Source organism: Platalea leucorodia, assembly GCF_965183815.1.
Source record: "Platalea leucorodia genome assembly, chromosome: 17".
NCBI classification, from domain to species: Eukaryota; Metazoa; Chordata; class Aves; order Pelecaniformes; family Threskiornithidae; genus Platalea; species Platalea leucorodia.
The window spans coordinates 8,314,133-8,338,313 of NC_138839.1; the positions used below are offsets into that span (position 1 = coordinate 8,314,133).

General features: G+C 62.0%; 4 protein-coding genes across 9 annotated transcripts in view; all 4 read right to left on the reverse strand.

The window, feature by feature from the left end:
- Nucleotides 1-3,360: 3,360 nt before the first annotated feature.
- On the reverse strand, nucleotides 3,361-6,094 carry FBLIM1 (filamin binding LIM protein 1). Its single transcript, XM_082328757.1, has 8 exons — nucleotides 6,025-6,094; nucleotides 5,295-5,503; nucleotides 4,804-4,937; nucleotides 4,598-4,709; nucleotides 4,335-4,504; nucleotides 4,049-4,227; nucleotides 3,828-3,945; nucleotides 3,361-3,488 (listed from the first exon to the last, which is right to left on the reverse strand). Exons 2-8 carry the CDS (start codon nucleotides 5,476-5,478, stop codon nucleotides 3,375-3,377), a joined length of 1,011 nt encoding a protein of 336 aa, XP_082184883.1. The 5' UTR covers nucleotides 5,479-5,503; nucleotides 6,025-6,094; the 3' UTR covers nucleotides 3,361-3,374.
- Nucleotides 6,095-9,082: 2,988 nt separating this feature from the next.
- TMEM82 (transmembrane protein 82) lies at nucleotides 9,083-12,278 on the reverse strand (the record flags this gene model as incomplete). The annotated part of the gene is made up of 6 exons (XM_082329220.1): nucleotides 9,083-9,145; nucleotides 9,252-9,439; nucleotides 10,135-10,543; nucleotides 11,520-11,694; nucleotides 11,950-12,022; nucleotides 12,107-12,278. 6 exons carry the CDS (start codon nucleotides 12,276-12,278, stop codon nucleotides 9,083-9,085), a joined length of 1,080 nt encoding a protein of 359 aa, XP_082185346.1.
- Nucleotides 12,279-12,596: 318 nt separating this feature from the next.
- On the reverse strand, nucleotides 12,597-14,691 carry SLC25A34 (solute carrier family 25 member 34; the record flags this gene model as incomplete). The annotated part of the gene is made up of 5 exons (XM_082328746.1): nucleotides 12,597-12,779; nucleotides 12,863-12,997; nucleotides 13,081-13,233; nucleotides 13,589-13,654; nucleotides 14,203-14,691. 5 exons carry the CDS (start codon nucleotides 14,689-14,691, stop codon nucleotides 12,597-12,599), a joined length of 1,026 nt encoding a protein of 341 aa, XP_082184872.1.
- Nucleotides 14,692-15,770: 1,079 nt separating this feature from the next.
- Nucleotides 15,771-24,181, reverse strand: part of PLEKHM2 (pleckstrin homology and RUN domain containing M2) — a gene marked incomplete at its 5' end in the record, with an annotated part of 36,839 nt that continues 28,428 nt past the window's right edge. For 5 of the 6 annotated variants that reach the window (XM_082328925.1, XM_082328923.1, XM_082328927.1 and 2 more), the window contains 13 exons: nucleotides 15,771-16,933; nucleotides 17,320-17,436; nucleotides 17,521-17,700; nucleotides 17,904-18,063; nucleotides 18,563-18,628; nucleotides 18,920-19,110; nucleotides 19,198-19,330; nucleotides 19,883-19,971; nucleotides 20,322-20,386; nucleotides 20,703-20,793; nucleotides 20,881-20,950; nucleotides 21,214-21,993; nucleotides 23,172-23,406. In XM_082328925.1, coding sequence (XP_082185051.1) covers nucleotides 16,796-16,933; nucleotides 17,320-17,436; nucleotides 17,521-17,700; nucleotides 17,904-18,063; nucleotides 18,563-18,628; nucleotides 18,920-19,110; nucleotides 19,198-19,330; nucleotides 19,883-19,971; nucleotides 20,322-20,386; nucleotides 20,703-20,793; nucleotides 20,881-20,950; nucleotides 21,214-21,993; nucleotides 23,172-23,406 — 2,315 coding nt within the window. In that variant the 3' untranslated portion in view covers nucleotides 15,771-16,795. Of the gene's footprint in view, nucleotides 16,934-17,319; nucleotides 17,437-17,520; nucleotides 17,701-17,903; nucleotides 18,064-18,562; nucleotides 18,629-18,919; nucleotides 19,111-19,197; nucleotides 19,331-19,882; nucleotides 19,972-20,321; nucleotides 20,387-20,702; nucleotides 20,794-20,880; nucleotides 20,951-21,213; nucleotides 21,994-23,171; nucleotides 23,407-24,181 lie in introns of those variants that run through there. The other variant, XM_082328928.1, reaches the window with a different exon arrangement.

Sequence of the window (24,181 nt, forward strand, 5' to 3'; positions counted from 1 at the left end):
AGAACAATAAAACATCAGGAGCACTAAGCACCCAGCCCTCCTCCCAGCGCCTTTTCCAGCCAGCAAAGCCCCGGCGGCTGCTCCGGCCTCAGTTTCCCCTCCTGCAGCGTTTCCCTCTCCGCAGTGGCTCCTTCCCGGCACCTTGAAGGCGGTGATGGCAGAGCGAAGGCACGCGAGGAATCCAGCTCATCTCTCCCTCTCTGCTTTTCGCCTTTCTCACGGCAAACCAGGGGGAATGCCGAGGAAGGCACTTTCCAGCCGGTTTCCCTTTACGGGCTCGCTTTTCTTGTGCCGCGCCAAAGTCTTCGGCTTGCAAACAAAACCTGAAAAATGCCTTATTTGTTACGAAGCAACTTTGGCCACTGACTTAAAAATACTACAGCTGTGCCTGTCAGCTCCTCCTTTAATTTAAAAACTCTTTTTAAAAATCAAAAAAAGTCCTTTTGAGTTGCAAGAAAGATAACCTTTGGGGTTTTTTATGGGATACGCTGTTGTATTCCTGGGAGCAAATCGGGCTCGCAGCAGGACACGGTATCAGATGCCTTCGCTGGGAAAGCCCGGGGAAATTTTATCCCTGGGCCGCACCCAGCCTGAAGTGAAGAAATATTTGCATTTGCTTCTCCTTGGAGGGCAGCCAGGTCCCTCCCCGCTCTCCTTGGCCTGCCAAGAGGGATTGCAAGAAAAGACGGGCTTATTGCAGCAGCCGAGGAAAGGGCAGGGCCCGGCCGGTGCGATTCGGAGGCGTACGATCCCCTTTGCCCTTTTGCACCGCCGCTGGAAGGAGACAAGCGAGACCTCGAGGGGGTTTTATGCCCGGGTGGTCTTGGGGGAGCTCTGCAAGGCTTGAGGGGGCTCCCAAGGAGAGCAAGAGCTTCGTATTGCTCCGTGCGTGATTTGTATTTATTTTTTTTTTGCTAGCAGACCTGGGCGCTTGTTAAAGCACTCGCAACGGGGTGAGGAGCCCAAGGACGGGCTGAGCCGTGGCAGCCGACGTGGGCTCGCTCGGCAGCAGGATGGGACCCAGCTCCCGCAGCCCCACCCCTGCGAAATCTCCTCCACGCAGCTTGGCCGGCGCTGGAAATTCCTCGAGATCCTCCTGGGGGAAAACACGGGGCCGTGCTTTTCAGGCTTAGCAATGCTCCCCACGCCTCGGCTCGTAATGCTTCTCCCCTTATCCGAGAAGAAAACGGCTTAAATCAGTCTTTTATCCTCTTACCTCCATGTCCATCCATCCCTGTCCCTTGTCATCCTCTGCTCCTGGAAAAAATCTGACCGCTTCTGCGTCTCATCGCCACGTTGCCAAACTTTCCAGCTGCGCCTTGCCCTTCTCCTCACCCTTCAGCATCTTCTCCAAGGCTTCATGTCGATAAAAACCTTTCCCTGCCTGCCTGCAGCCAAAAATCGCCGCAGTCCCGGTGCTAACAGCCCATCCTGGCTCGCTCTGCGGGGGAAATACCTGACCCCTTCCCACCGTTAGCTCCATGGAGGGGTAGCGTAGCTTGCTGAGCACCCAGGGGTGCTGCGCAGAGGGTTTAAGCCAGCGTGCAATGCAGTAACACATCCAAAACGCCGCTCGGCATCGGCGTTTCCATCCTCCCCGAAAACCTCGCTTGGAAAAAATACCCGTATTGCCAAAAAACAGGCAACCCTTTGCCCCCTGGGGCTTCCCTTCCCCGCTCCCTTTGGCCACCGCCAAGCCTGCCCACGTCTTTTTTACTTTTTTAGCATCATTTTGGTGCCTGGTTTTCCCCACAGGGCGAGAGGTTTTGGAAAGCGAGAGCTGACTTCGAGCAGGGGACTTCCCCGGCGTGGGACACGGGGGCGTGCGGTGTCCCCACCCAGCCGGACCCAAAGCCACCTACTTACGTGACCGGGACAGGCCGCAACTTTACATTACCATCCTATAAATAAGGTTATAGCAAGTTATGACCTGATTGATGGGCCGCAGACGCACATTATGAACGTTGAGTAAGAGGCTTTGTAGATGAGGAGAGGCGGCAGGAAATAGTTGCGGGGTTGGTGTGATTAATCAACCAGCCCGCCGGACTCCAGTGCGTACGTTAACCATACATTAACCCTTTCATTCATAAATACAGCACGCGCTGGAGAGACATTATACGTGACCTAGAAGCTGCTCGTTTTCTTTTTTAGCAGCTCCCTTTTTTCATCGGGAAAGCATTAAACATCATCTCAGATGCTCTTGCTATTTTCTCCTCTCGATTTGTGGCTTTTTAAGCACTTTCGGTTAAAAAGACACACACACACACACACACACACCCTTCTCCGTCTGGTTTGCAACGCCCTCGCAAGCAAAACCGCTAAGCGCCGGTGACATCGCTTGTGCAGATGTTGGGTACGTAGAGAAACGGTCTAATTTCTGCTGGTTTGGACCGAGAGAAGATCAAAAACCTGATTCTGGAGTGATATTATCTTGGATAATGTGCAAAAATGGGGCTGTCCGTCTTTCCCGGCATCCTGGCCTCGGATATAGGAGAAACAGCGTTCAGCTGGAGTTTTTCTGCCTGATGGGGGAATTTGTGCTCCGGCTGCCCTCTGCCGGCTCCGGGACTTGGTTGAGATGGAGCCCGGGCAGCGCAGGCTGTCCACAAAAACAAACAAACAAACAAACAAAAAACCCAACAAAAAAACCAAACCCACCACCGAACACCCTTTCATCACAACCACAAGTCACAAAATCCCCAATCCGGCCCCAAAAAATGACCCCCCCGCTCTCCCCCAGGCAACAGCAGCCCATCGCTGCACCCCAAAATCAGCCGCGTTACCGTCCTGGGCGACATGACTCTTGCCACGCCTATAAAAAAAATCGAAAAAGTGGGTTTTTTGTTTTTTTTTTTCTTATTTTTAAACTTGCATTTTATGGGTTAGGAATGCAGGGCGGATGAAAGAAACGAGGGGTTTTAAACTCGGGGTTTTATTTAACTGCGAGTAACTAAATCAGTGCCCGCTCTCTGCGTCACTGCAGAGAGAAATGTTTAAGTGAAACCCCAAGGAAGCTTGAGAAGAAAGAAAAAAAAAAAAAACAAAACCCCTAAGGGAACCAAACCGGCCTTGGAAAAGGAGTTTAAAAAAAGAAATAAGTGAAGGAAACCTCAGCTCCTCCGCCACCGCGGCTCTGCCAGGGCTTTTTATGTTCGTAAGGAGGACAGAGCCACGCCGGGACACAACATCTGCGCTTCTCCGCCTGGCTCGCCCGGCGCGACGGGGATCCGGGTACATTTTGGTGACAAAAACTCCAGTCCTGCCGCTATTTGGGGGTGCAGCGGGCACCCTGGACCGGCCGCGGGGTGCATCCCGGTGGGTGCACCCCCTTTTTGGTGTCCGGCGCTGGAAGACGGAGGTCGAGCCGCGGGGTTTTAGCAGGACGACTCGTTCCGCCGGCGGACGTGGCAGGACTTGCAGAGGAGGTGGTCGTCCAGGGGGTAGCACCCGTTCTCCGTCGGCTCCGGCGACAGGGGCGTCCCACAGCTCTGGGGGCGAGAGGGGAACGGGAGGCCATGTTTTAGGGGTCCCCGTGCCGCATTGCACGCGAGACACCGCGCCATCCCATCCCATCTTTTCTGCAAAACCCACCGGCGCTCCGAAAAAGCAACAAACTACACCAAAAGCCTGAACAGCTGAAGCTCTCCTGGCTGAACGCGTCGTCCTTTTCACCCGATTTATTTTGCCCCCTCCCCGTCGCTTGCAAGATAAACCGCTGGCTAAAAAATAACCCCAGGTGCTGCGAGCCCCGTGGCCGTGCTTTGCAAAGTCTCGGTGCCAAACCCCTCGGCTTTTGGGGGGCACCCCCAGCCCCGCCGGGGCCGTACCTCGCAGCGGTAGCAGCTCTCGTGGAAACTGCGTCCCAGGCACTCGATCTTGTAGGTGTCCTTGTCCTCGCAGGGGATGATGGGGTGCTCGCAGGCGCTGCAAACCACGGCGTATTTCCTGATGGGAGCAAACCAGGGCGGCGTCAGCCCTGTGAGGTGACGAGGATGAGCCGAACCCCCCGCAACGTGGAGGATGCTCCCCCGTTTCCATGCTCCCCAACCTGTAGAAGTCGGCCACGCAGTACACCTCGTCCCGCTCGTCCACGGCGAAGCTCTCGGCGCCGATGGCCCGGCCGCAGGTGGCGCAGGAGAAGCAGCCGGGATGGTAGCCCTTGCCCAGGGCACGGACGATGCGCTCCGTGATCAGCCCCCGGCACTTGGCGCATTTCTCCAGCGTGGCCTGGGGTTTGAGGGGGGACACGCCGTGAGATGCCAGCTCCCCCCGCGAGGGACCACATCCCGCCGCCCCTCTGAGGGTGCTGGTTGTCCCCGAGGGAGGACGGGTACCTGGTAGCAGGCGTCACACATGGGGCGCCCGTCTTTTTGGTAGTAGCGCTGGCCGGCCAGGAGCCGGTGGCAGGTCCGGCAGGTGAAGCAGTCGGCATGGTACTGCTTCCGCATCGCCTCCACCGTCGGCTCCCGCGGCCCCACCGCTTTGTGGCAGAAGGCGCAGATGTCTGCGGGAAGACGGGAGAGGGGTTTGGTGCTGCGTGCCTCAGTTTCCCCAACTGGGGATGAGCCCACGCTGTGCAGCTGGGTCCCCCCCTTACCTCTGGAGCCGTCCCTCTCCAGGTACCCGTTCGCATCCTGCCACTGCGGCTTGCCTGCTTGCTCCTGGCAAAATTTGGGCGGCCTCAATTCGGCAGGGAAGGCAGAAGGGGCCTGGTGAGCGGGGGAAGGCAAAGCCACGTTACATTTATGCACTTGCAGGTGGGGAAACTGAGGCACTGGAGCGATTGCACCCCATCATCCTCACCTGCAGGGTGGCGGGTGCTGCCAGGTCCAGTTGCTGCAGCGCTGGACCCAGCGCCTCCGCAGACAAGGGCTGGGGCGCTTCGGAGAGGATGAGGACCGGCGGGGATGAAGGCACGGGGGCCGCTGGGCGGGTTTCTGGGGCGAAAGCCAGACACGGTGGGTTTAGGGGGACGATAACGCCCAACAACACCCCGACAGCTTTGCAGCCGCGCTCGCCGACCTGCCCCAAAAGCAAACGCCGTCCCAGCCGGAGGGGCAAACAGCACCGATAAGCGCCCGGCGATGGAGAGCAAACACAGCCCTTCCCCGGCATCCGGATCCATCCCGGGATGGGTGCAGGGATTTCGGGAATGAGCCCCCAAACAACCCACATCCCCTCCAGCCTGCACGCGCATCCTTTAGCAAAGCACCGTCCTTGGCACCACCATCATCCTCCCGGCACCACCGTCATCCTCCCGGCACCACTCGCAGCCCCCCACGGACACCCCTCACCTCCGTTGGGCAACGCGGGGGGCCGCGGCGGTGGGGTCCGGGGGCGACGGGTGCCCGGGACCTCGGCACCATCCGGCCGCGTCTCCCTTTGGGTTTTCTCCTTGGTGGCCGCCTCCCTCTGCGGCGGCACCAGGGTGATGAAGATGGACGAAGCGATCCTCTTCTCCGCTTTCCCCGGCAGCATCGCGGAAGCTGCAGAAGGGCCCGACCTGGGTTTGATTTGGGGGAAAATAAGATAAAAGAGAGCAAAACCCGTGAGTGCACTGGCAGCTCCCGCAGCCGCGCCGCCCTTCGGCCTCAACCCGCCTCCCTCCTCGCCCTCCCGGAAAGGGAGAAGGAACGAGCGTCCCCGTCCCACGTCACAGCAATAAATGGTCTCGTGCCTGGGAGGACACAGGGTAAAGGGTCCCGGTGAAGCAGCATCCAAAATCCCCCTTTTTCCTGCCTCTGTGGCCAAACCCTGCCCCTTTGTAAACGTTTTAACCCCCTTTATTTCCTCTTATTGCCCCCACCTGGGATTAAACTCCCTGTGAGCAGCAGGAAAAAACCCACCTTTCCTCTTAAAAATGGGGTTACAATAGGATCTGCTTTTGCAAACCCTTTTTTTGGGGTGTTTCTACATCCCCTGGCTCCCCGTTCCCTCCCCGTTTCCCCACTAATCACTTCCCCCTCAGGGCATCCCTCCCCCCCCCTTTTTATTTTTGCAAATGGGGAAACCGAGGCACGATACCGCAAATCGCCGCGTCCCCGTCACCGCAACGGCCCCCGAGCATCGCCCGGCGGTGCAGGCAGGATGCGCCCGACCCCGATAAACCCCGCTCGGGAAGGAAAAGGGCTGTTTATTCAGCTTCCCAACGGGAAAAGCAGCCGGGGCGAAGCTTCCCCTTCCCAAACGAGATGGTTTGGGGGGAGGAACCCTGAGGCTTCAGCCGGGGCACCGCGCCGGTGAAGCAGGATTCATCCCCGAGATGAATCGGCAGCCTGAAAAATACCTGTGTGATGAGTTGCCCGGTCTCATGCCCCGGCACAGGGCAGCTCCGCTCCCCCAAAATCCCACTCACGGATGCGGGTGCATCCTTTAGGGGGGCAGCCAGTCCCCCCGTGACGGAGGAAAAAGCTTCGGGATGTGCACGTTGGTGACTTCAGCCTCTGACTCAAGCAGAGGAAGGGATTAAAAAGAAAAAAAGAAAAAACCCGAGCGGCTTCGCTCCCTCCTTCCCTCCCTCCCCGCCGGCGAAACCCCAAACGGGCTCCGGCGCTGCCAGCCTTCGCCTGGCCGCTCAAATCCTCGCCCGCGGGAGCCGCCGGTTTTCCTCTTCCCCGGCCGAGCTGCAGAAAATAGGGGAGAAAAAAAAAAAAGAAAAGTTGTAATCATAAAAAAACAACCCGAAAAAGAAAAAAAAAAAAAAATAATCTGCAGGGCTAATGGGAACCATGTGCTCATCGCATTCCTCTTTGTGCCGGGGCTGACGGGATCCCGACGGCCCCATCGCGGGACCCCCCGGATCCCCCGCAGCCGGGGGCCGCCGGGGTGGTCGAGGCCTGAGGGGTGCTTTCATGGGGTTCACTCTCCCCCTTTTTTTAGGGGTTCCCCCCCATAGCTCCGTCCCGTTTTGGGATGGCCAAGGCCCCGTTGGGAAGGGTCCCCCCAGTTTGCTGCAAGCATCGCTCCCCGCAGTCTCCTGGGGTGGGAGCCCAGGTGGGACCGATGGGGACGGAGCCGCTTATGGGGCACCCCCACACGTCCCCCAAAATTGGGATGGGACACGGCCCTCCCACAACTGTCCCCAGCCCTGGGGACTCCTGGAGAGCGCTTTGAGGGTGCCCAAGGGAGAAGGGACGGGGTGGGGGGGACGCAGCCCTTGGTGTCCCCTTGTCCCTTCCCCGAGCGGCCTCGCTGTCCCCTTGTCCCTTACCTGGGGGGGGCCTTGCAGCCCCCCACAGTCCCATCCCCCACCGGGCAGCCCCACAGCCCCCTGTACCCTGCCTGGGGGTGCCCTGTCCCCTAAGTGGCGGTGGCCCCCCCATCCCCTACCTGGGGGTGTCCCCAATCCCCTACCTGGGGGCGTCCCCCGTCCCCTGCCTGGGGGTGGCTCTTGGTCCCCCTGTCCCGTCCCAGGATGGCTCTGCCGTCCTCATCCCATTACCTGGGGGGTCCCATGTCCCATCTTGGGGTGTCCCCCGTCCCCTACCAGGGGGTGCCCCCAATCCCATACCTGGGCTATCCCCTACCTGGGGGTGTCCCCCGGCCCCTTCCCGGGGCGGGGGGGTCCTACCTTGGGGGGGGTGTCCCCTACCCAGGCGGGGGTCGCCTGCCCGGGGATGGCCCTGCAGCCCCGCCAGCCCCTCGGGGGGCGGCCCCGGCCCCGGCCCCGGCCCCGGCCCCGGCCCCGGCCCCTACCTGGGGAGCCGCTGCCGGTCCCTCCGTGCGCTCCGGGGCGCGCCCTGCCCGGCGCGGCGGGGGCAGCGGGAGGCAGAGCCGCCCGGCATCACCGCCCCTTCCTCCCTCCCTCCCTCCTCCTCCTCCTCCTCCTCCTTTCCTCCTCCCCCCGGCCTGCCCCACGGCCCCGGGCAGAGGGAAGCGGGGGGCACATGTCCTTAGGGTGCCCCATAGGTCCTTAGGGTGCCCTATAGGACATGGGGTGCTCCATGCACCCCCCATAGGGTGCCCTATATGTTCTCAGGGTGCCCTATGCACCCTGGGGTGTCCCATGGGCCCCTCTGACTGCCCCATGCACCCCAGGGTGCCTCATGGGACCCTAGGGTGCCGCATGGGACCCTAGGGTGCCGCATATGTCCTCAGGGTGCCCTCTGAGCCCTCCAGCTGCCCCATGCACCCTGGGGTGACCCATGGCCCCTTGGGTGCCCCTATGTGCTCTGGGATAATCCATGCCCCCCAGGTTGTCCCATGGACACCCCCCCCCCCCCCCAATTGCCCCAGGCACCCTCAGGGTGCCCCATGTCCCCTGGGTGCCCCATACAGCCCAGGATCCCCCAACACCCCGAGGTTGCCCCATGTGCCATCCCATACACCCCCAGGATGCCCATGTGCCCCTATACAGCCCCAGGTGGCCCCCTATGTCCCCATACTGCCCCATATGCCCCCATACTGCCCCAGCCCCTCTCCCGCTCCCCGCCCAGGGCTGGGGGGGCCTTGTCCAGGGAAGCAGCCGCTGCTGGGGCCTCCTTGCCTCTCCAAATCGTGCACCCCAACTGCACAAGGCCTGGTGCCCCATGGCACGGCACGGCTGGCTGCAGCCAGGTGGGGAAACTGAGGCACAAGGGCACCTCTCAGCCGGGGGGGGTCACCCCTTCCATGCCTCGGTTTCCCTTCCCAGGGAGGAACCGCACCACCCACCTCCTCCAAAAAGCCGCACCGTGGCCATTCCTGAGCCCCTCTCCGGCTCGCTCTGCCCACAGATTTTGCTGGAAAAACCTTTATTTTCCGAGATTTATAAGCCCCCGGAGGCCCTTGCACCGTGACGGTGAGGCCCTGCAGCCGCCGAGGACGGGGACATCCATCAGCATCCCCCATCCGCAGCAGGACGAGGGAGCAAACCCCCAGCACCGCCACAGCCTTGCGGGGTCCCCCCAAAAACCAGGGGCCGTGTGAGCCTCCCCCCAACCTCCCCCACCCCGTGGGATGGGGTCGAGCACCTTCCCGGTGCCCATTTTCCTTCGTCCCCATGGGGGATCTGCGACGGGGAGGATTTAGGGGGTGCCCCCATTTCGGGGAGCCAGGCGAAGCCACTCTGAGTTTCTGATGCCCGGTAACACCCCGCGGCTTATCAGGATGCCTCCTCTGATCCTGATCCTGTCCACCTATCCAACCGAGACTGCTGGGTGAAATCCTACGGGAGATGGAAGAAGAGAAGCAGAAAGGCTCCTCACCGTGGCCTCAGGGCTGCCGCCAGCCCCTCACCCCGGCATCGTGGCGGGGAGGTGACCCCATCTCACCTGCCGCCGGCATGCCTCCAGCATGACGCCAGCATGGAGCAGGCACCAGAGCTCTCCCAGCAGCGAGATGAGGACGTGGAGGACGTCGGTCCAACGGCCGACGGTGAGGAGGAGGATGAAGAGGCCGCCCATCCGTACCAGCACCGTCTGGTAAACCGGTTGCCCGCCGGTGCTCTGCCGCGGCTCCTCTGCAAGGACATGGCGTCGGGGTGGCCACCGCGGGGGGACCCTGTTCCCTCCCCAGCCCCACGACCGGGGGACGCCGTGCATCTCAGGGATGCTACGGGGTGGCTTTGCATATAGCCCCAGGATGCCCCATACTGCCCCTATACAGCCCCAGCTGGCCTTCTGTGCCCCCATATAGCCCCAGGATGCCCCATACTGCCCCTATACAGCCCCAGGATGCCCCTATACAGCCCCAGGTGGCCTTCTGTGCCCCCATATAGCCCCAGGATGTCCCATATAGTTCCATAGACCCCCAGGATGCCCCATATAACCCCTATACAGCCCCAGGATGCCCCTATACAGCCCCAGGTGGCCTTCTGTGCACCCATATAGCCCCAGAATGTCCCATATAGTTCCATAGACCCCCAGGATGCCCCATATAACCCCTATACAGCCCCAGGATGCCCCATACTGCCCTACATACACCCCCAGGATGCCCCATACACCCCCTATACAGCCCCAGGATGCCCCATACACCCCCTATACAGCCCCAGCATGACCCCATATTCCCATACAGCCCCAGAATGTCCCATACACCCCCTGTAACTCCAGGATGCCCCATATACCTCCTATGCGTCCCCAGGATGCCCCATACTGGGACATACCCCCTCACCCCCAAAAAACACCCCCATAACCGGGGGTTCGGTCCCCTTCTCACCTTGCATGTAGATGACCAGCAGCGTGTAGCAGATGGTGAGCGGTGTCCAGAAGCGGACGGCCTCCGCCGTGGAGAGGAAATCCCGGTTGATGAGCGCCACGGCGGCCAGGTCAGCCACGGCAAAGGTGACGGCCAAAGCGTTCCGGAGCAGCTGGGGGATGCCGTGACCAGCGGCGAGGAGGAGGATGCAGATGCCGCAGTAACGTGCTCGGCTGTGCAACTCGTAGAGGGTGCAGACGTGACGAGCCAGGCGCCGGGCGTAGGCGGCCAGCAGCCCCGCCAGCCCCACCGCCAGCGCCAGGTTGCAAGTCCGGTGGGGAGCCCCTTCCAGCAAGAAGCTGAGGCTGCAGGACACCCCGCAGCCCAGCGAGTACTGGCACAGCAGGTAGAGCTGGCTGCTGTGGGCACCCTGCAAGAGCGGGACAGCACCGTCAGCTGCTGTGGAGGTTGCAAAGCGGCGAGGAGATGCACGGCGGCAAAGTGATGCATGGCTTCCTCCATGCTGCAGCCTCCTCGTAACAACCACGGGTGTTGCAAGCGGTGAGGGGATGCATGGCTGCAAAGCAATGCATGGCTTCCTCCATGCTGCACCCCCACGGGTGTTGCAAGCAGCAAGGGGCCGCACAGTTGCAAAGGCATGCCTGCATGCAAAGCAATGCCTGGTTTCCTCCATGCCAGGCATCCTTATCCACCCTGCAGAGGCTGCAAAGCAGCAAGAAGATGCATAGCCTCCTCCATGCCATGGCTCCCGTATGCCCCACGGGTGCTGCAAGCAGCAGGGCGATGCATTATTTCGGGCGTACCACAGCCCTCATCCTCCCTGCAGGTTTTGCAAAGCTGCAAGGGGATGCACGGTTGCAAGGCAATGAATGGTTTTCTCCATGCTGCAGATCCCTGTAGCCCCACAGGTGTTGCATGCAGCAAGGGGATGCAGGGTTGCAAAGCCATGCATGGTCTTCTCCATGCCATCTCCCCTGTCCTTCCCACAGGTGTTGCAAAGTTCCAAGAGGATGCACGGCTACAAAGCGATGCATGGGTTCCTCCATGCTGCAGCCTCCCCGTAACTCCCACAGGTGTTGCAAGCAGCAAGGGGATGCACGGTTGCAAAGGCATGCATGCATGCAAAGTGATGCACGGTTTTCTCCATGCCAGGCATCCTCCTCCTCCTCACAGAGGCTGCAAAGCAGCGAGGACATGCGCGGCTGCGAAGCCACGCATGGTCTCCTCCATGCCGCAGCCCCTATAGCCCCCATAGTTGTTGCAAATCTGCAAGGGATGCACGGTTGCAAAGCAATCCCCTTGCAAAGCTGCAAGGGATGCACAGCTTCACGGCTCCCTCCACACCACCGCCCCGCTGTGCCTCAGTTTCCCCCATCCCGTCTTACCTTGCCGAGGGAGAGGACGGTGGAGACGGCGCGCAGGGAGAACTCCAGCACCACCAGCGCGGCCACGCGGGACCCCACCAGCGCCAGCACGCCCGTCAGCACCACCACGTGCAGTGGCTCCAGCACCCACCGCCGCGCCCGCATCGCCTTCTTCTCCGCCTGCCTCTCCGGGTCGCTGGGGACAGCGAGGGGGACGCTGAGCCGGGCGGGACGTCCCCTTCCTCCTCCGCCACCCCAAAACGGGGCGACAGCCTCAGAGACCTCCCCCGTGCTTTGCAGCGGGGAGAGGAGGGTGCAGGAGGCCTGCTCAGGCCACCGCCAGCACCTATGGGTGCTGAGAGCCGCCCCCCGATACTGGATCCCAAAAGCAGATCCCAAAAGCGGCTCCCAAAAACAAATCCCCCGGGGGGGAAGAAGGGCCGGGGCTTACTTCAGGCACTGGATGTAGAGATAAACCTTCAGGAGGCTGCAGAGCACCGAGACGGCGCAGGCACCCACCAACCCTGCGGGGAAAAGGCAGCAGCGGGTCACCGGCGTCCCCCGGGATGTCCCCAAGCCGTCCCCACGCCACCCCCGAGGGCTCTCACCTTGCAGGAGCGCATCCAGCAGCGCCCAGCCCCACGCCAGCCCGGGCAACGCCGGCAACCAGGACCCCGGAGAAAACATTTTTGGTGGAGAGGAGCCACGGCATAGCCAGGCCGCGGCTCCAAGGTCCACGGGGCGGAGGCTGGGAGCGGCCCCCCCCGGCTGGTAAATCATTGCCGGGGCAAGTGAGGGCAGCTGGAGCTCAGCTGCTCCACCCGGGGCTCCAGCTGCCCCATGGAAGGGAAATGAGGGTGGCGAGAGGGATGCAGTGATGGGATGCACATGGCGGGGCTCGGGGACCGCCAGCACCTTTAATTCCCCCACCCCGGCATCGCCGTTATCCTCCCCAGCCGGATCCATCGCGGCTTTTCAGGTCCTGGCTTTGCAGGGCGTGAAACCTCCCCCTCTTTGCACCGCCCCAAAGACCCCGAAACGACGCCAAAAATAGAAAAACCCCTTTATTAACGGCGGCGGTGGGGCCGGGAGCCCGTCCTACGGCCCCGGGGGCTGCTGGTGCTGCACCATCTTCCTGAGCTCGTCCCAAAAGAAGAGGCTGAGGACGGTGTGGGGGCCGAGGCGGAGGTAGACGGCGCCGATGCCCTTGTACAAGCCCAGCAGCCCCTCTTTGCTGGAGATTTGCAGGATGCAATCCAAAAAACCCCGGTAGAGTTTGCCCTGGGGAGAGAGGAGCCGGCTGCGCACCCCTGCCGGGCGCAATCCTGGGAAAAGCCGTGTCCGCCCCCCATCTTTTGCCTTACTGTGCCGTCGGCGTCCACCGGCTGGTTGTAGAGACGGGTGCTGACCACGTCGAAGGGCGTCATCGTCACCGCCACGGCCACGCCGCTCACCATGCCCCCCGCCAGCACCGCGGCCCAGCTGCCCTCCCCGAACCACTGCGGGAAGCGCCGGCCGTCAGCTCTTCCCCCAAAAAAAAGGGGAACGGAGGGAGCCGGGTCCGGCGCGCCTTCCTCCTCACCTGGCGCTCGCAGACCCAGTCCTTGGCGGAGGCGAAGGTGGCGAGCTGCGCGGCCGAGCCCACTGCCACGCGCGGCACAGCGCCCGTCACCCCCCGCCACAGCCCCGCCACCCCGTGCTGCTTGTAGATACTCTCGAAAGCCCCGGAGATGCTCTGGGGAAGAGAGGAAATTTGGGAAAAACGCGGGAATGGTGCATCCCACTCGGGCAAAATTTCCCACCCCGGCATGCAAAACCCCATTGCTCGTTGGTGGCACGAAGCCACCATGGCCCCGGCCGGGTGACGCCGGTCCCAAGGGGTGTCCGGATCCGGTGTCACGGCTCCGCGTCCCCGTCGCCCCCTCCCCATCCTCGCGCCGTTATTTATAGCATCTCTACAGGGCTGAGCTGCCAGCCGGCAGCTTTAAATACCCGGTGGCCGAAATAGCGTTGGCCTCACCGGGTCCCGGCGCGTGCACGGCCAAGGTGCCACCGAATCGTGTCGTGTCCCCCCCCCCCTCCCCGCTCACCTCGTGGTTGTGCTGGTGGCCCACGGCCACCGCCGCCAGCGTCTGGGCTTGGAGGTGGGTCTTGACCTGGGTGGGGGGACACGGCTCCGAGTGACGACCCCCCCCAAGCCCCTGCCGGGGCAGCCCCTGTGGCCCCCCCATCTCTTTTTAGCAGCTTTTGGGGGGGGGGGGGAGCCCCTCCGGCACACGTGGGGTGCCCAGATGTGTTGCCAAGCGGCACCTCCAGACTTGGAACCCCATTTTCCACCCCAGGGCAAAGGGCCCCCACAAACGCTCACTGCAGCCCCCTCCTTTGAGCTCTGAACCCCCCAAAACAGGGGAGACCCCCCCCAAAAGGGGGAAACCCACCCCGATTTCCTTCTGAGGGCGTTCTCCCCTCGGGTTTCTGGGACAGGGGGGGATTTGGGGGAGCAATGGGGGGGGGAGAGCGTGCACAAAGCAGCCCCACGTTTTTGGGGGTGCAAAGTGAAGCAGGGGGAGAAGGGATGCACCGAGCCGGTGTTCATAGGATGCAGCCAGCTCCGGGCTGGCCAAATCTTTTAAGGGGGGGTCCCCAAAATTCCCCCCCCTCCCCCCCCCCAATACGAGGGCTTCTGGGGCAGAGCGGCACTCACCAGGTACGCAGGGCTGCCCACGAAGGCTCCCACCGCCCCGGCCACGGCCCCGGCAGCCACGGTCCCGCCGGGATACCCGGTCCAGCCGGCGTCCTCGGCGCAGGAATAGCAATAAAATCGGACGCCGTTCATCAGCCCCTGGTAGAGGAGGCCGGCGGCCAGGCCCTTCTGCAGCCCCCGCAGCCCGTCGGCCCGACAGACGGCCCCCACCGCCCGCAGCACCCCCCGGTAGGGCCGGGGGTAGGTCCCGGGGGGCTGCAACTCGCCCTGCAGCTGCAACCGCGTCTTGACCACCTCCAGCGGGTTGGTGAGGACGCAGGCCAAGCAACCGGCCGTCGCTCCCAGCACCAGATCGGTAACCGGCGGTACCCCACCGGTGGGAGAACCCGGTGCGACGCGGGGTCCGGTTTGGGGGGGATATGGGAATTCATGCAGGGAGGCGGAGGGGGGCCCGGGGAAGGGTGCGAGGGCCCCGGCGCCCGCCGCCATGCAGCACCTGCCCGCAGGGATGGCCCCAGGCTCCACCTTCCCCCCCACTGCGGGGAAACAAGAAAAGGGGGGAGCGAGCGAGCGCCGCCTCCCGCAAACCAACCCCCCCCACCCCAAAGCCGCCCCCCCCAATTTGGGAAGGGATATGGGGCAAAGGTCAGGCCCGGGGGCGCGTCCCCCCCGGCACCGACGTACGCCCGGCAGCCAAATCCCGGCCCGGGCGGCCTCGTCTCACGTGACTTGGCGGTGCCCCGGCGCAAATAGGGAAAAAAAGGCCGTTTCTGCAAACCACAAGGCGGGATAAAATTGAAATAAAAGATGAAGAAGGGCGGTTTCGGGGGGCACGGTGGCCACCCCCCCCCGCCATCAGCCGGATGAAGCCGAGGGGGCGTGAGGACTGGCCAGCTCGTTGCGCTTGTGGGGGGGTCTCCCCCCCGTCTCCCCCCGTGCCCGCCCCTCTCGGGGTCACCGAAAAGCTTGAAATCGGAGCTTCCCAGGCCAAAAAGCTGCGGGGGGGGGGGGTGGGTGTCACTGTCCATCCCCCGTGTCCCCCCCCCCCGCTGTGGTTTCCTATTTTTAGGGCTCCGCGGTGACCCCGGGTTTGCACCACGGCGTAGCCGCGCCCGAGCCACTTCGGTGATTGCTGGGGCTGGGGGGGAAAAACCCCAAAGTCCCCAAATCCTCCCCCCCCAGCTGCCCCGTCCTCGATATCCCCCCAAATCCCCCCCTTTGGTCCCAAAAGGCGCGGGAGGGTTAATGGGGAAGGCGGGGGCTGGCCCCGCGGCTGTTTATTCCTTGTCTAGACTGGGAACATCTCCCGGATCCAGGGATGAACAGGGCCGGAGCGTCGGGACGGATAATTCACAGGTGAAGCTGTGAACGTGCCCCGCTGCAGGGTTAACGCCGCCGGGGCTCAGCGAGGAACCGGGGCGCACGTCCTCCCCCTTCTCCCCAGCCTAAATATCTCCTTCTCCCTGCCCGAGCGAAGCCGAGGCTCAGACATCACGGGGGGAGGAGGAACGGCAGCCCCTGGCACGGGAATTCCAGCGGGATGCACCTTGTAGGGCCAAATCCGAGTTACCAATGAATATTTATTTGGGGAGGGGGAAAGGAAGCAGATGTATATACATATACATTCAGTCACGTACGTTTCCTCCCAGAAAAAGGCCCCGTGAACATATATTACATGAGAAGGTCTCCAGATTATTATTGTTTAAAAGCTGGGGTTGTGCCCCAAGGGCTCGCTGGAGAGGGCAAGCGGCAACAGGTCCTCGCTGGCCTCGGACGCAGCGAGCTAAGATGGGGAGGCGTTGGGTGGCAGCCGTGTGACAACGGCCCTTAGGACACCTGAAGAACACCGGACTCGGTCTCTTCTCTCCCCTGGCGCACGGGGTCAGCGTCCAAACCGCAAACCGGCTTCCGAGATCTCCTAAAACCGCGCTGGGATATTCAAGGCCAAATGTTTTGGCCCCGGTCCTTCTTCCTTGGCCTCAAATCTCAGCGACAGGCTGGGGAGTGGTTTCGTGATGTCCGGAGGCGCGCGGCCCCGGGAGATGCCGGGAGAAGGAGGCGGCGAAGCGGTGCCGTACTTGGTGATTGTATTAGCAAGGAGAAAACATGCACGGTAGCGATTTAGTGTTCCCGTCTCGCCACCTCCGCGCCCCTACCCTGTTCTAAAATGAACAAGCCCTCAGTCCCGCGCCCCGCCGCGACGGGGGGATGCTCATCCCCAGCCCACCCCGCTCCCCCCTCTCCCTCAGGACTAGGGCGATATTATTCCGTGAACGGCAAATTATTTTGCCCCTTGGCAGCTGGACGAGGAGGAGGGCGCGGGCTCGCCTGCGCGGCTGTACAAGGCAAGCGGCCGAGCTCGGCCTCGCCTCCAGCGTGGTGAAGCGTCCGTTGCTCCCCAAAACACTGCGGCTGTCCCCGACTGGGTGAGGAGCGTGGTGGGGTGCGGGGTCCACACCCGCAGGCGCGTTCCTGGTGGGGACCGAGCGATGGCAGGAGGGTTTGGGGCGCCGGTTGGCCGCGGGGCAGCTGGATACGGGCCCTGCTCTCCAAAAACGGGCCCCTGTCAGCCGTCCTTCCCCCCCGGCCTGGGTTAACACCAGGGGTCCCGCTCGGCTCTCCCGCGGCAGAGGCTGTCGCTGCGCTGCCAGGCGCTGTCGATGAGGCTCTGAGCGTCTTCGCATTTCTTCTTGACAGCGGCATCCAGAATGGCCTTGTGCAGGAGGTCGACCTGAAACACGCGTGTGGGGCAGTCAGGAGGGGAACGAACGACAGTCGCTCCTCGCCCTTGTTGTAAAACCACCTCAAAAACAGACGGAAAAGGCGCCTGTGTCATAAGTATGGGTGACGAAGGGGGACAGGGCTGACCCAGGTTCCTCCCCACTCCCTTGCCAGCCCGGGATGCTCAGCGCCTGCCTTGCCGGGGGACTCGAGCTCCGAATCCCACATCCCACAGTTATACGGACACAGAGGAGCTCCGTGGCTCTCCTGGCCCTCGTGGGGACGCCGGGTTCAGCCTGCAGGGAAAAATTCACCCACTCCTTCCTCGGAGGGCGCTGGCCGCGTTCGCCCTTCCTCGCCGGAGGAAGGGTGCGACGCAGCCTTGCACACGCTCACCTGGTAGATGTTCCTCCACGCGGCGTTCAGCGCCGAGAGGAACCTCTCCAGTTCTGTAGTGCAACTAAAATAGAGGACCCAGGGGGGCAGGAACTGCTTGCGGTCCTGAGCAAACTCCTAAACATCAAGAGAGAGGCCGGGCGTTACCGCCGCGGTCCTTGCCCAGCCCTGGGCTGTCCGGCCCCGAAGCACCGTGCTCACCAAGATACAGTACTCCTTGCCAGCCTCTGTGGAGACGGCGGTGATGTCCGTCAGCTCCACGGTGCCCAGCGAGCGGAAGAAGCTTGTCTGGCAGTCCTCGTGGCAGGTGAAAGCCTTCTCGTCCGTCAGCACGAGGCAGCAGGGGACGCAAGGCGTAGGGGCAACACCCTGGGGGATCACCTGCATGGGGTGGCGAAAGGGGGATTAAAATCTGGCGTGAAGGAGCCCCGTCTCCATGGGGTGCCCCGTGGGGAAGCCCTCCTCGCTCGGGAGAAAACGGCCTGCTCCATCCCTGCTCCTGTCGGCAGCTCCGTGCCCCAAAGGGGCTCCGGGCAAAGGAGGGGGTCGATGCACCCACACTTGGGGGCCTGTCCCCAGCTCACCCCTTTGGAGACAGCCTGGCAGAAGTACTGCATCCAGTCCGCCATGTCTTCCTCGTTCTCGGCACTCAGCTCCAGGGAGGGCCGGTCCGTCAGGATCACCTGGAAGGAGTGGGGCCGGTCGGTGGTGTTGGAGCGCCGGCATCCCCCGCACTGCTCGCCGCTGGGAGAGAGGGGGGAGGATGGAGATCAGCGGGACGGACGGGCCAGTGCTGGCCTGAAAACAGCCTCCGTCTGCCCTCCCTGCGCTGCACGTCACCCCTTTCCCCCGCAAGCACTCGTCTCCATCTGTGACACCCCCTGCGGGCGCTCCGAGGATGCCCTCTGTCTCTGCACGTCGTGGTAGAGCCGGAGTTGAGCACGGTGGGCTTGCGGAGGTCGCCCAGCGTGGCCCTTGGAGGGGTACGCCAGCCCTTCAGAGGCCAATTCCCCATCAAAGGGTGGGCCTGGCATGCAAAAACCAGGAGGAAACGAGCCCATCTCCAGCTACACGCACCGGAGCCAAGCAAATGGGATTCCGTCCTCAGCCAGGAGCAAGCAGGGAGTCCTGCGGCACGGACTAGATCATAATGTGCCCTGAAACACCTCCCTGAACGTCCCAAGGAGCTCCTGATCCCCAGATCCCCACTGAATCTGGGTGCTACATCCTACCGGCTGCTTACCCCATGTTGATGGAGAGCAGAGGGGTGACGTCCGTGCGGTCCGGGTACTGGTACAAGATCCCGTTGCTGCCGTTTGGGAAGATGAGAGGTGGTAACCGGAGTCAGCTCGGCTCTGGCAACCCCACAAACACCCTCTGCCTTCGGTCCCGCAGCCCCTCCTGCCCTGCCCTCCACCCACGCAGTCCCGTGGGGCTGCGTTCCTGCTGCTGGGCAGCCACAACTGGTGGCTTTAGCCTCCCAGGTGACAGGATGGGTCCCCTCCATCTCCCAAGCAGCTCCTGGGCAGCAAACTGGTCCCAGCACCTTCTCCGACGAGCCCTGGCTGACCCCAGTCCCGACCACAGCCCCGGCGCCCACCTGAGCACCACGAAGCAGGTCTTCCACTGCTCCTTGCCCAGGTAGGAGGTCCCTGCCTTGTAGTGCAGGATGCCGTCCTTGGTGACCGCGTTTTCGGCGGAGGTGTAGCTATTGTCAGTGGGTCCCAGTGCCTCGTCCATGGGGTCCTCCCAGTGAACGAGGCCGTAGAAACGCACGACCACGTCGCAGGCCTGTGAGAATCAGGCGGAGGAGTCAATGGGAGGGAGTCTCCCTAAGCCTCCGCCACACGTAGCGATGGCTGCGATATCCAAACTCACCTCACACTTGGACTCCTGGGCCACGAACTTTGCGAGCGCCAGTTTCTCCATGGTGGCATCCGTGAGGATGCTGGGGTACGGCGGCTCCCGGCACCCTTTGATCATGGCTGACTTCAAGGAGACCAGGAAGAACCTGAGAGGGAGACAGATCTCTGAGGAGGCCAGGGCAAACCCCTCATCTCCCTCATGCGCTCTCATGCCAAAGGGGCTTCCCTTCAACGTGGGCCTCTGGTCTTCCAGACCAAAAGGTCTCAAAATCAACCTACAGACCAAAGGCAACGGGAGCTGCAAAGCCTGAGCTCCAGGAAAGAGATGGGCGAGACTGGGAGATGGACACCCATCCTAACACAGATCCCAGTATGACCATCCAGGCCCTAAAGAGGTCACCTCCCTGAGCTGACAACATGCAGAGAGGCCTGGGGACGTGCCTTGAAACTCAAGACCTCATCCCTACTCATCCCAGTGACACAAAGGACACGCGGTCTGCGTCAGCCAGTGCCTGCAGGGTTTAGCCGGTGGCATCAAACCAAACCCCAAACCCCCTCTGGTCGCAGGACTTTGTCATGAAGGGCTGTCACCGGAGCCTCTTGCATTCCCCAAGTGACGCCGGGAGTCCAAGGTGCCGGCCAGAGGTCCCGCACGCCGGGAGGAAAGCGCCACGGTTCGCCGCCCGGTCCCTGCTTACTCGGTGAGAGCCACGTCTGCGGTGTCGAGCAGGAACTGCTTCCTCCGATTGGTGCACACCAGAGTCACCGTCTGCTGATCCAGCCCAACCTGTGCCACATATGACCGGTTAGGGAAGCCAGGCGGGGGACGAGGGGTGGCTAAGCAGGGCTGAACCTGGCTTCTGGCCCCAGGGGAGAAGGTCAGTGGTCGCTCTGCTGCCCATGCAAAGATAGGAGCGAGCTGGGCAGCTGCAGAGGTGGCATTTGAGGGGGGATCACTTCTAACTCTCCCAGTCTCAAAGATTCACTGGCCAAAATGCTCCCTGGGGACAGAGCACCCCACAGAAACACCCCACCGCGATGCTCCTGACACCACTGCGGCCGGAGAGGTGAGGACCGACCCCCCCACTCGCCTCCTGCTCCCCCCAGGAGGGCTGACCCGACGCAGGCTGCGCTCACCGAAATGTAGTCCAGCTCATTATAGGAAACGGCCTCCTCCACCATGTACGGCTTCTCCGCTGCCCCTGGCACAGACACAAAGAGGCAAGTGAAGGGGAGCAAAGGACCCCAGCGCTGCCCGGATCCGGGCCGCTGCGCAGCAGCGTCGGACCTGCAAACCAAGCCGTGTCCCAGGCAGCACGGAGCCATGGGGCACGTGTCCCAGGGCTCCTCGGGGGACAAGTCAACCTGAGCTCCCTACCGTGACTGCCACTGCTCTGGCGGACACGAGGGAACCGGCAGTGAAGGTAGTGAGCTATGGTGCCCTAATTTATGGGCAAACCACAGATCAAGCAGGCCTCCCTCCCTGCAGCTGAGCGCAGAGGCTGTTGGGATGGATACCTTTCCGGATCAGGTACACGTAGCAATCTGTCAGCAGGACGTAGATCAGCTGCAGGTTCCCCTCCATGTGCCCGGTGCTCATTCGGATCATCTGTGCGGAGAGAAAAGAGCGCTCAGCCCACGGCTGATGCAGGCACAGAGCCGGTCCTTCACGGGAGAGCGATGGTGACCACCTTACCCTGAACAACTGTTCCTCGTTCTCCCGAAAGACGTGGATCATCAGCAGGAGGAGATGGTTGTTATCCACCCTGTGAAGAGAGGCAGTAGAGGATGGACACAGACATGGGGCTGGGTGAGCCCAGGAAGGGCAATCCCCTTCCTCATTGAACTTGTCCATGGTTTGGGCACCTCTTGGCCCCCCAAGACCTTCTCCTCCTGACCCCTTGTGCCTCATCTTCATCCTGGAAAAGGATGGGCTTTGCCCCCCAAACCAGGGACAAAGGGAAAAGCGACAGCTTGAGCTCAAGATTGTGTGGAAGATGCTCTCCCTGCTGAGCCCACCCAGCCTCACCTGAACTCGGAGGGATGGGTCAGCTCCGAAGGGCTGCCCTGCCCTTCCTCCACGCCAGAGTCCTCGGCGCTGCTCGGGGAAGGGCTGGGCTGCTCCTTCTTCGGCTCACGGAGAGCCTGGGGGGTGGCGGTTTCTGTCTGGCCAGTTTGGGGTTCATCACTCGCCCCTCCAGACTCCTCTACTGCCCCAGCTGCTTCTCCCTCTCTGCTTTCTTCTTCTTCAGGAGCCTCAGGGCTACCAGAAACATGTGGCGGTTGGCCAGGCCCTGGAGCGTCATGGTGGCCACCACCTGGTGCAGCAGCGTTTGGACTCTCGACGGTAAAGCGGTAGAAGTCCATGGGGGCTGAAATCCCCTCACTAAAGTCGCCAGAGGACGATCCATCCGGGGTCTCCCCTGGCGTGCCAGTCCGAAAGGACTGCCCGGGGGGCTCGAGGGGGGCGTTCCAGCCACCAGGGTCCAGCTGCCCGTTGAGCCTGTCCATCACCTTGCTCAGCGGCTGCCCCACGCTCTCCATGGACGTGTCCTTCATCTCGGGGATGCGTAAAGACAGCTGGCTGAGGGCAGAGCGCTCGCGACCCTCTTCCTGCCCGCTCGGGCTTGGCTCGCCAGCCGGCGCAGCGGGACCATCGTCTCTCTGCAGGTCTTCTCTGTCACTCAGCCCGTTCACGCCGCTGTCTCCACTGGCCTGCTGGGTCTCGGGTACTACAGGCGCAGGGGTGTTCACCGGCTCCTCGGGCTTCGCTTTCTTCTTCTTGCCTGTTTTCTTCTTCTTGGCTAACCTGGATGGTGAGAGACCAAGAGAGATGTCACTCATCTGCGCCTGCTTAGACTTTTGCAATATAGAGAGGGGTCCCACCCTTGCCCAACAACCTTCCTTTGCAATTTTCCCTGTTGCAGAGAAATCCTTATATCAAGAACCTCGCTCAGCGTGCGGCCACAGAGAGCCCCCGCCTCCATGCCAGCCGTCACAAGAAAAGCAGAGTATGGACACTATTTCCTACCTATCCAAACAAAGAAAAAAGAGGCATCGGCTGCTGGACGCAGCGCCTTGGGCTTCCTTTGGCTGCAAAGGGGATCAGAAACAGATGCGGAGCTAAACTGATGTGGGAGAAATCCCTGCCTGAGAGCAAGGTGCTGGGAAGGGAGAAGGTTTCAAGAGGATGTGGGAATGTCATGGCCTCAGCTGCCAGAAGAGGGAGATGCAGACTGGAGCCCGCTCCAGCCAAATGGCACACCGGGATGTCGGCTGTGGAAGTGTTCAGGCCTCCCATGGCACCCCAGCTGCTGCCAGGTCACTCTTGTTCGGGAAGCGAGCGCAGTGCTCCCCTTCCCTCGTGTCTGCCGGAGAGCAGGGTGCAACGTAACCCAGCTCCTCTGCTCCTCCTAGGAAAAACAGGGTGCGAGAACAAAGCACAGGCCTGCTGGGCTGGTTCTGGGGTGCCCCCATTCCTGGGTGTGAGCAGACAGAGCCTTGAGCTCTTTGTCTGGGTTTAAGGGCTCTGAGGGAACCCTGGGGATCTCCTCTGCAAGAGTCAAACACAGGCCAGCAGCTCTGCGGAGGCATCTCCCTCAACAGGTTCAGCCACCGCTCATGGACAAACAAGAGGAAGGACGGGAGAGAAGATCTGAGACCCAGAGTTGCTGCAAATCTGCCACCAGCTGGAGGAAGCTTCAAACAAAAGCTCACGGCTTCCTCTGAGCTCTCCGATACAGACTGTCAGGCAAAGGCGTTTATGTCGAGCCAGCCTGTAGCTCTGCAGACCCAAGGGACCAGCTCTGTTGACAGCTACAGAGCATCAGTTGGTGCCTGGAGGTATAAAAGCACTTTCTCATGATTGTATAAAGGCTACACCACAGCTGCTGTCTCTGTTGGGCTAGAAGGGGTGGCACAGCATCAGCCTCTGGTGACAGATGACACTCGGGGACATGTTTCCAGGCCAGGCAGCTCTGTCCCTACCTGATGACCTCCAGCTCCGTGCAGCTCTCGGACTGGTCCGTTCCTTCAGGGGTGGCTTCTGCCTTCTCCTGGGAAGCTGTGTGCACCGGCGTGGTCTCGGTGGAGGATGGCGCGTCGGCTTTCTCCTCGTTGAAGGGGTTGTAGCGCTGCGTTGGGCTCTTCACGGAGGCTTTGCTGCCGTTCGCCTCCGAGGCGGTGGAGCGTGGGCAGCTGAGCGTGTCCGTGAGGTCTCCGTCTGCAAAGACAAGAAGGGAAGAGCGGGATGAATGTCAGCTAGGGAACCCGGATCAACCCGAATCAAGCAAAGCTGCGCGCTGGGGGCTCGGGGTACTACACTGTCACCATACTGCTCGCAGTGACGCCACCCCGGGCACCGGCAGAGCGCTGTCAGACCAGCTTAGCTTCAGAGATTGCTGCAGGCAGCAGGCTCTTTGCAAGGAGGGACAGAGAGGCCAGCGCGCGACCCAGCATCGCTCTGCATTTTGCACCCGCTGCAATTTAGACAACGCCTGGAAATAACAGCTCGGTCACCCAGGAGCCGGCAGCCGGATTAAGTAGAGGTAGCGTCCTTGGGAAGGAACTCGAGGGGTCTTGGGGCCGTGGTGCTCCTTAGCAAGATGACAGCGAGCTAAAGAGGCTGCTGTCCCACACTGCTGCTTCTCCCCTACGACTGGGTCTTAGGAAGATGCTCGCTCAGACAGAAGGGCAGAAACGGAGCCAGCCCGCAGAGCAGCGATCCGTACGGAGCCGGCTGCTTTTCTCCGCTTGCACGAGACGCGCACGGCGGGCTGGAAGTGTGGTGGAGGGGGGACACAGCATTCACCGGGGTCCGAGGACAGCAGGCTGCACAGACAGGTCGTAGCACAACCGGCTTGGCCCATGTTAGTCTTCAGAGGGAAAAGGAGCAGTGGAGAAGGGCTACAGGAGTCATGCTCGGAGTTATCCGTCCACAAAGTCACGGTTAAGGGAAGGTTACTCATGCCCTGCTCTTCTCCAGCACCCTTCACTTC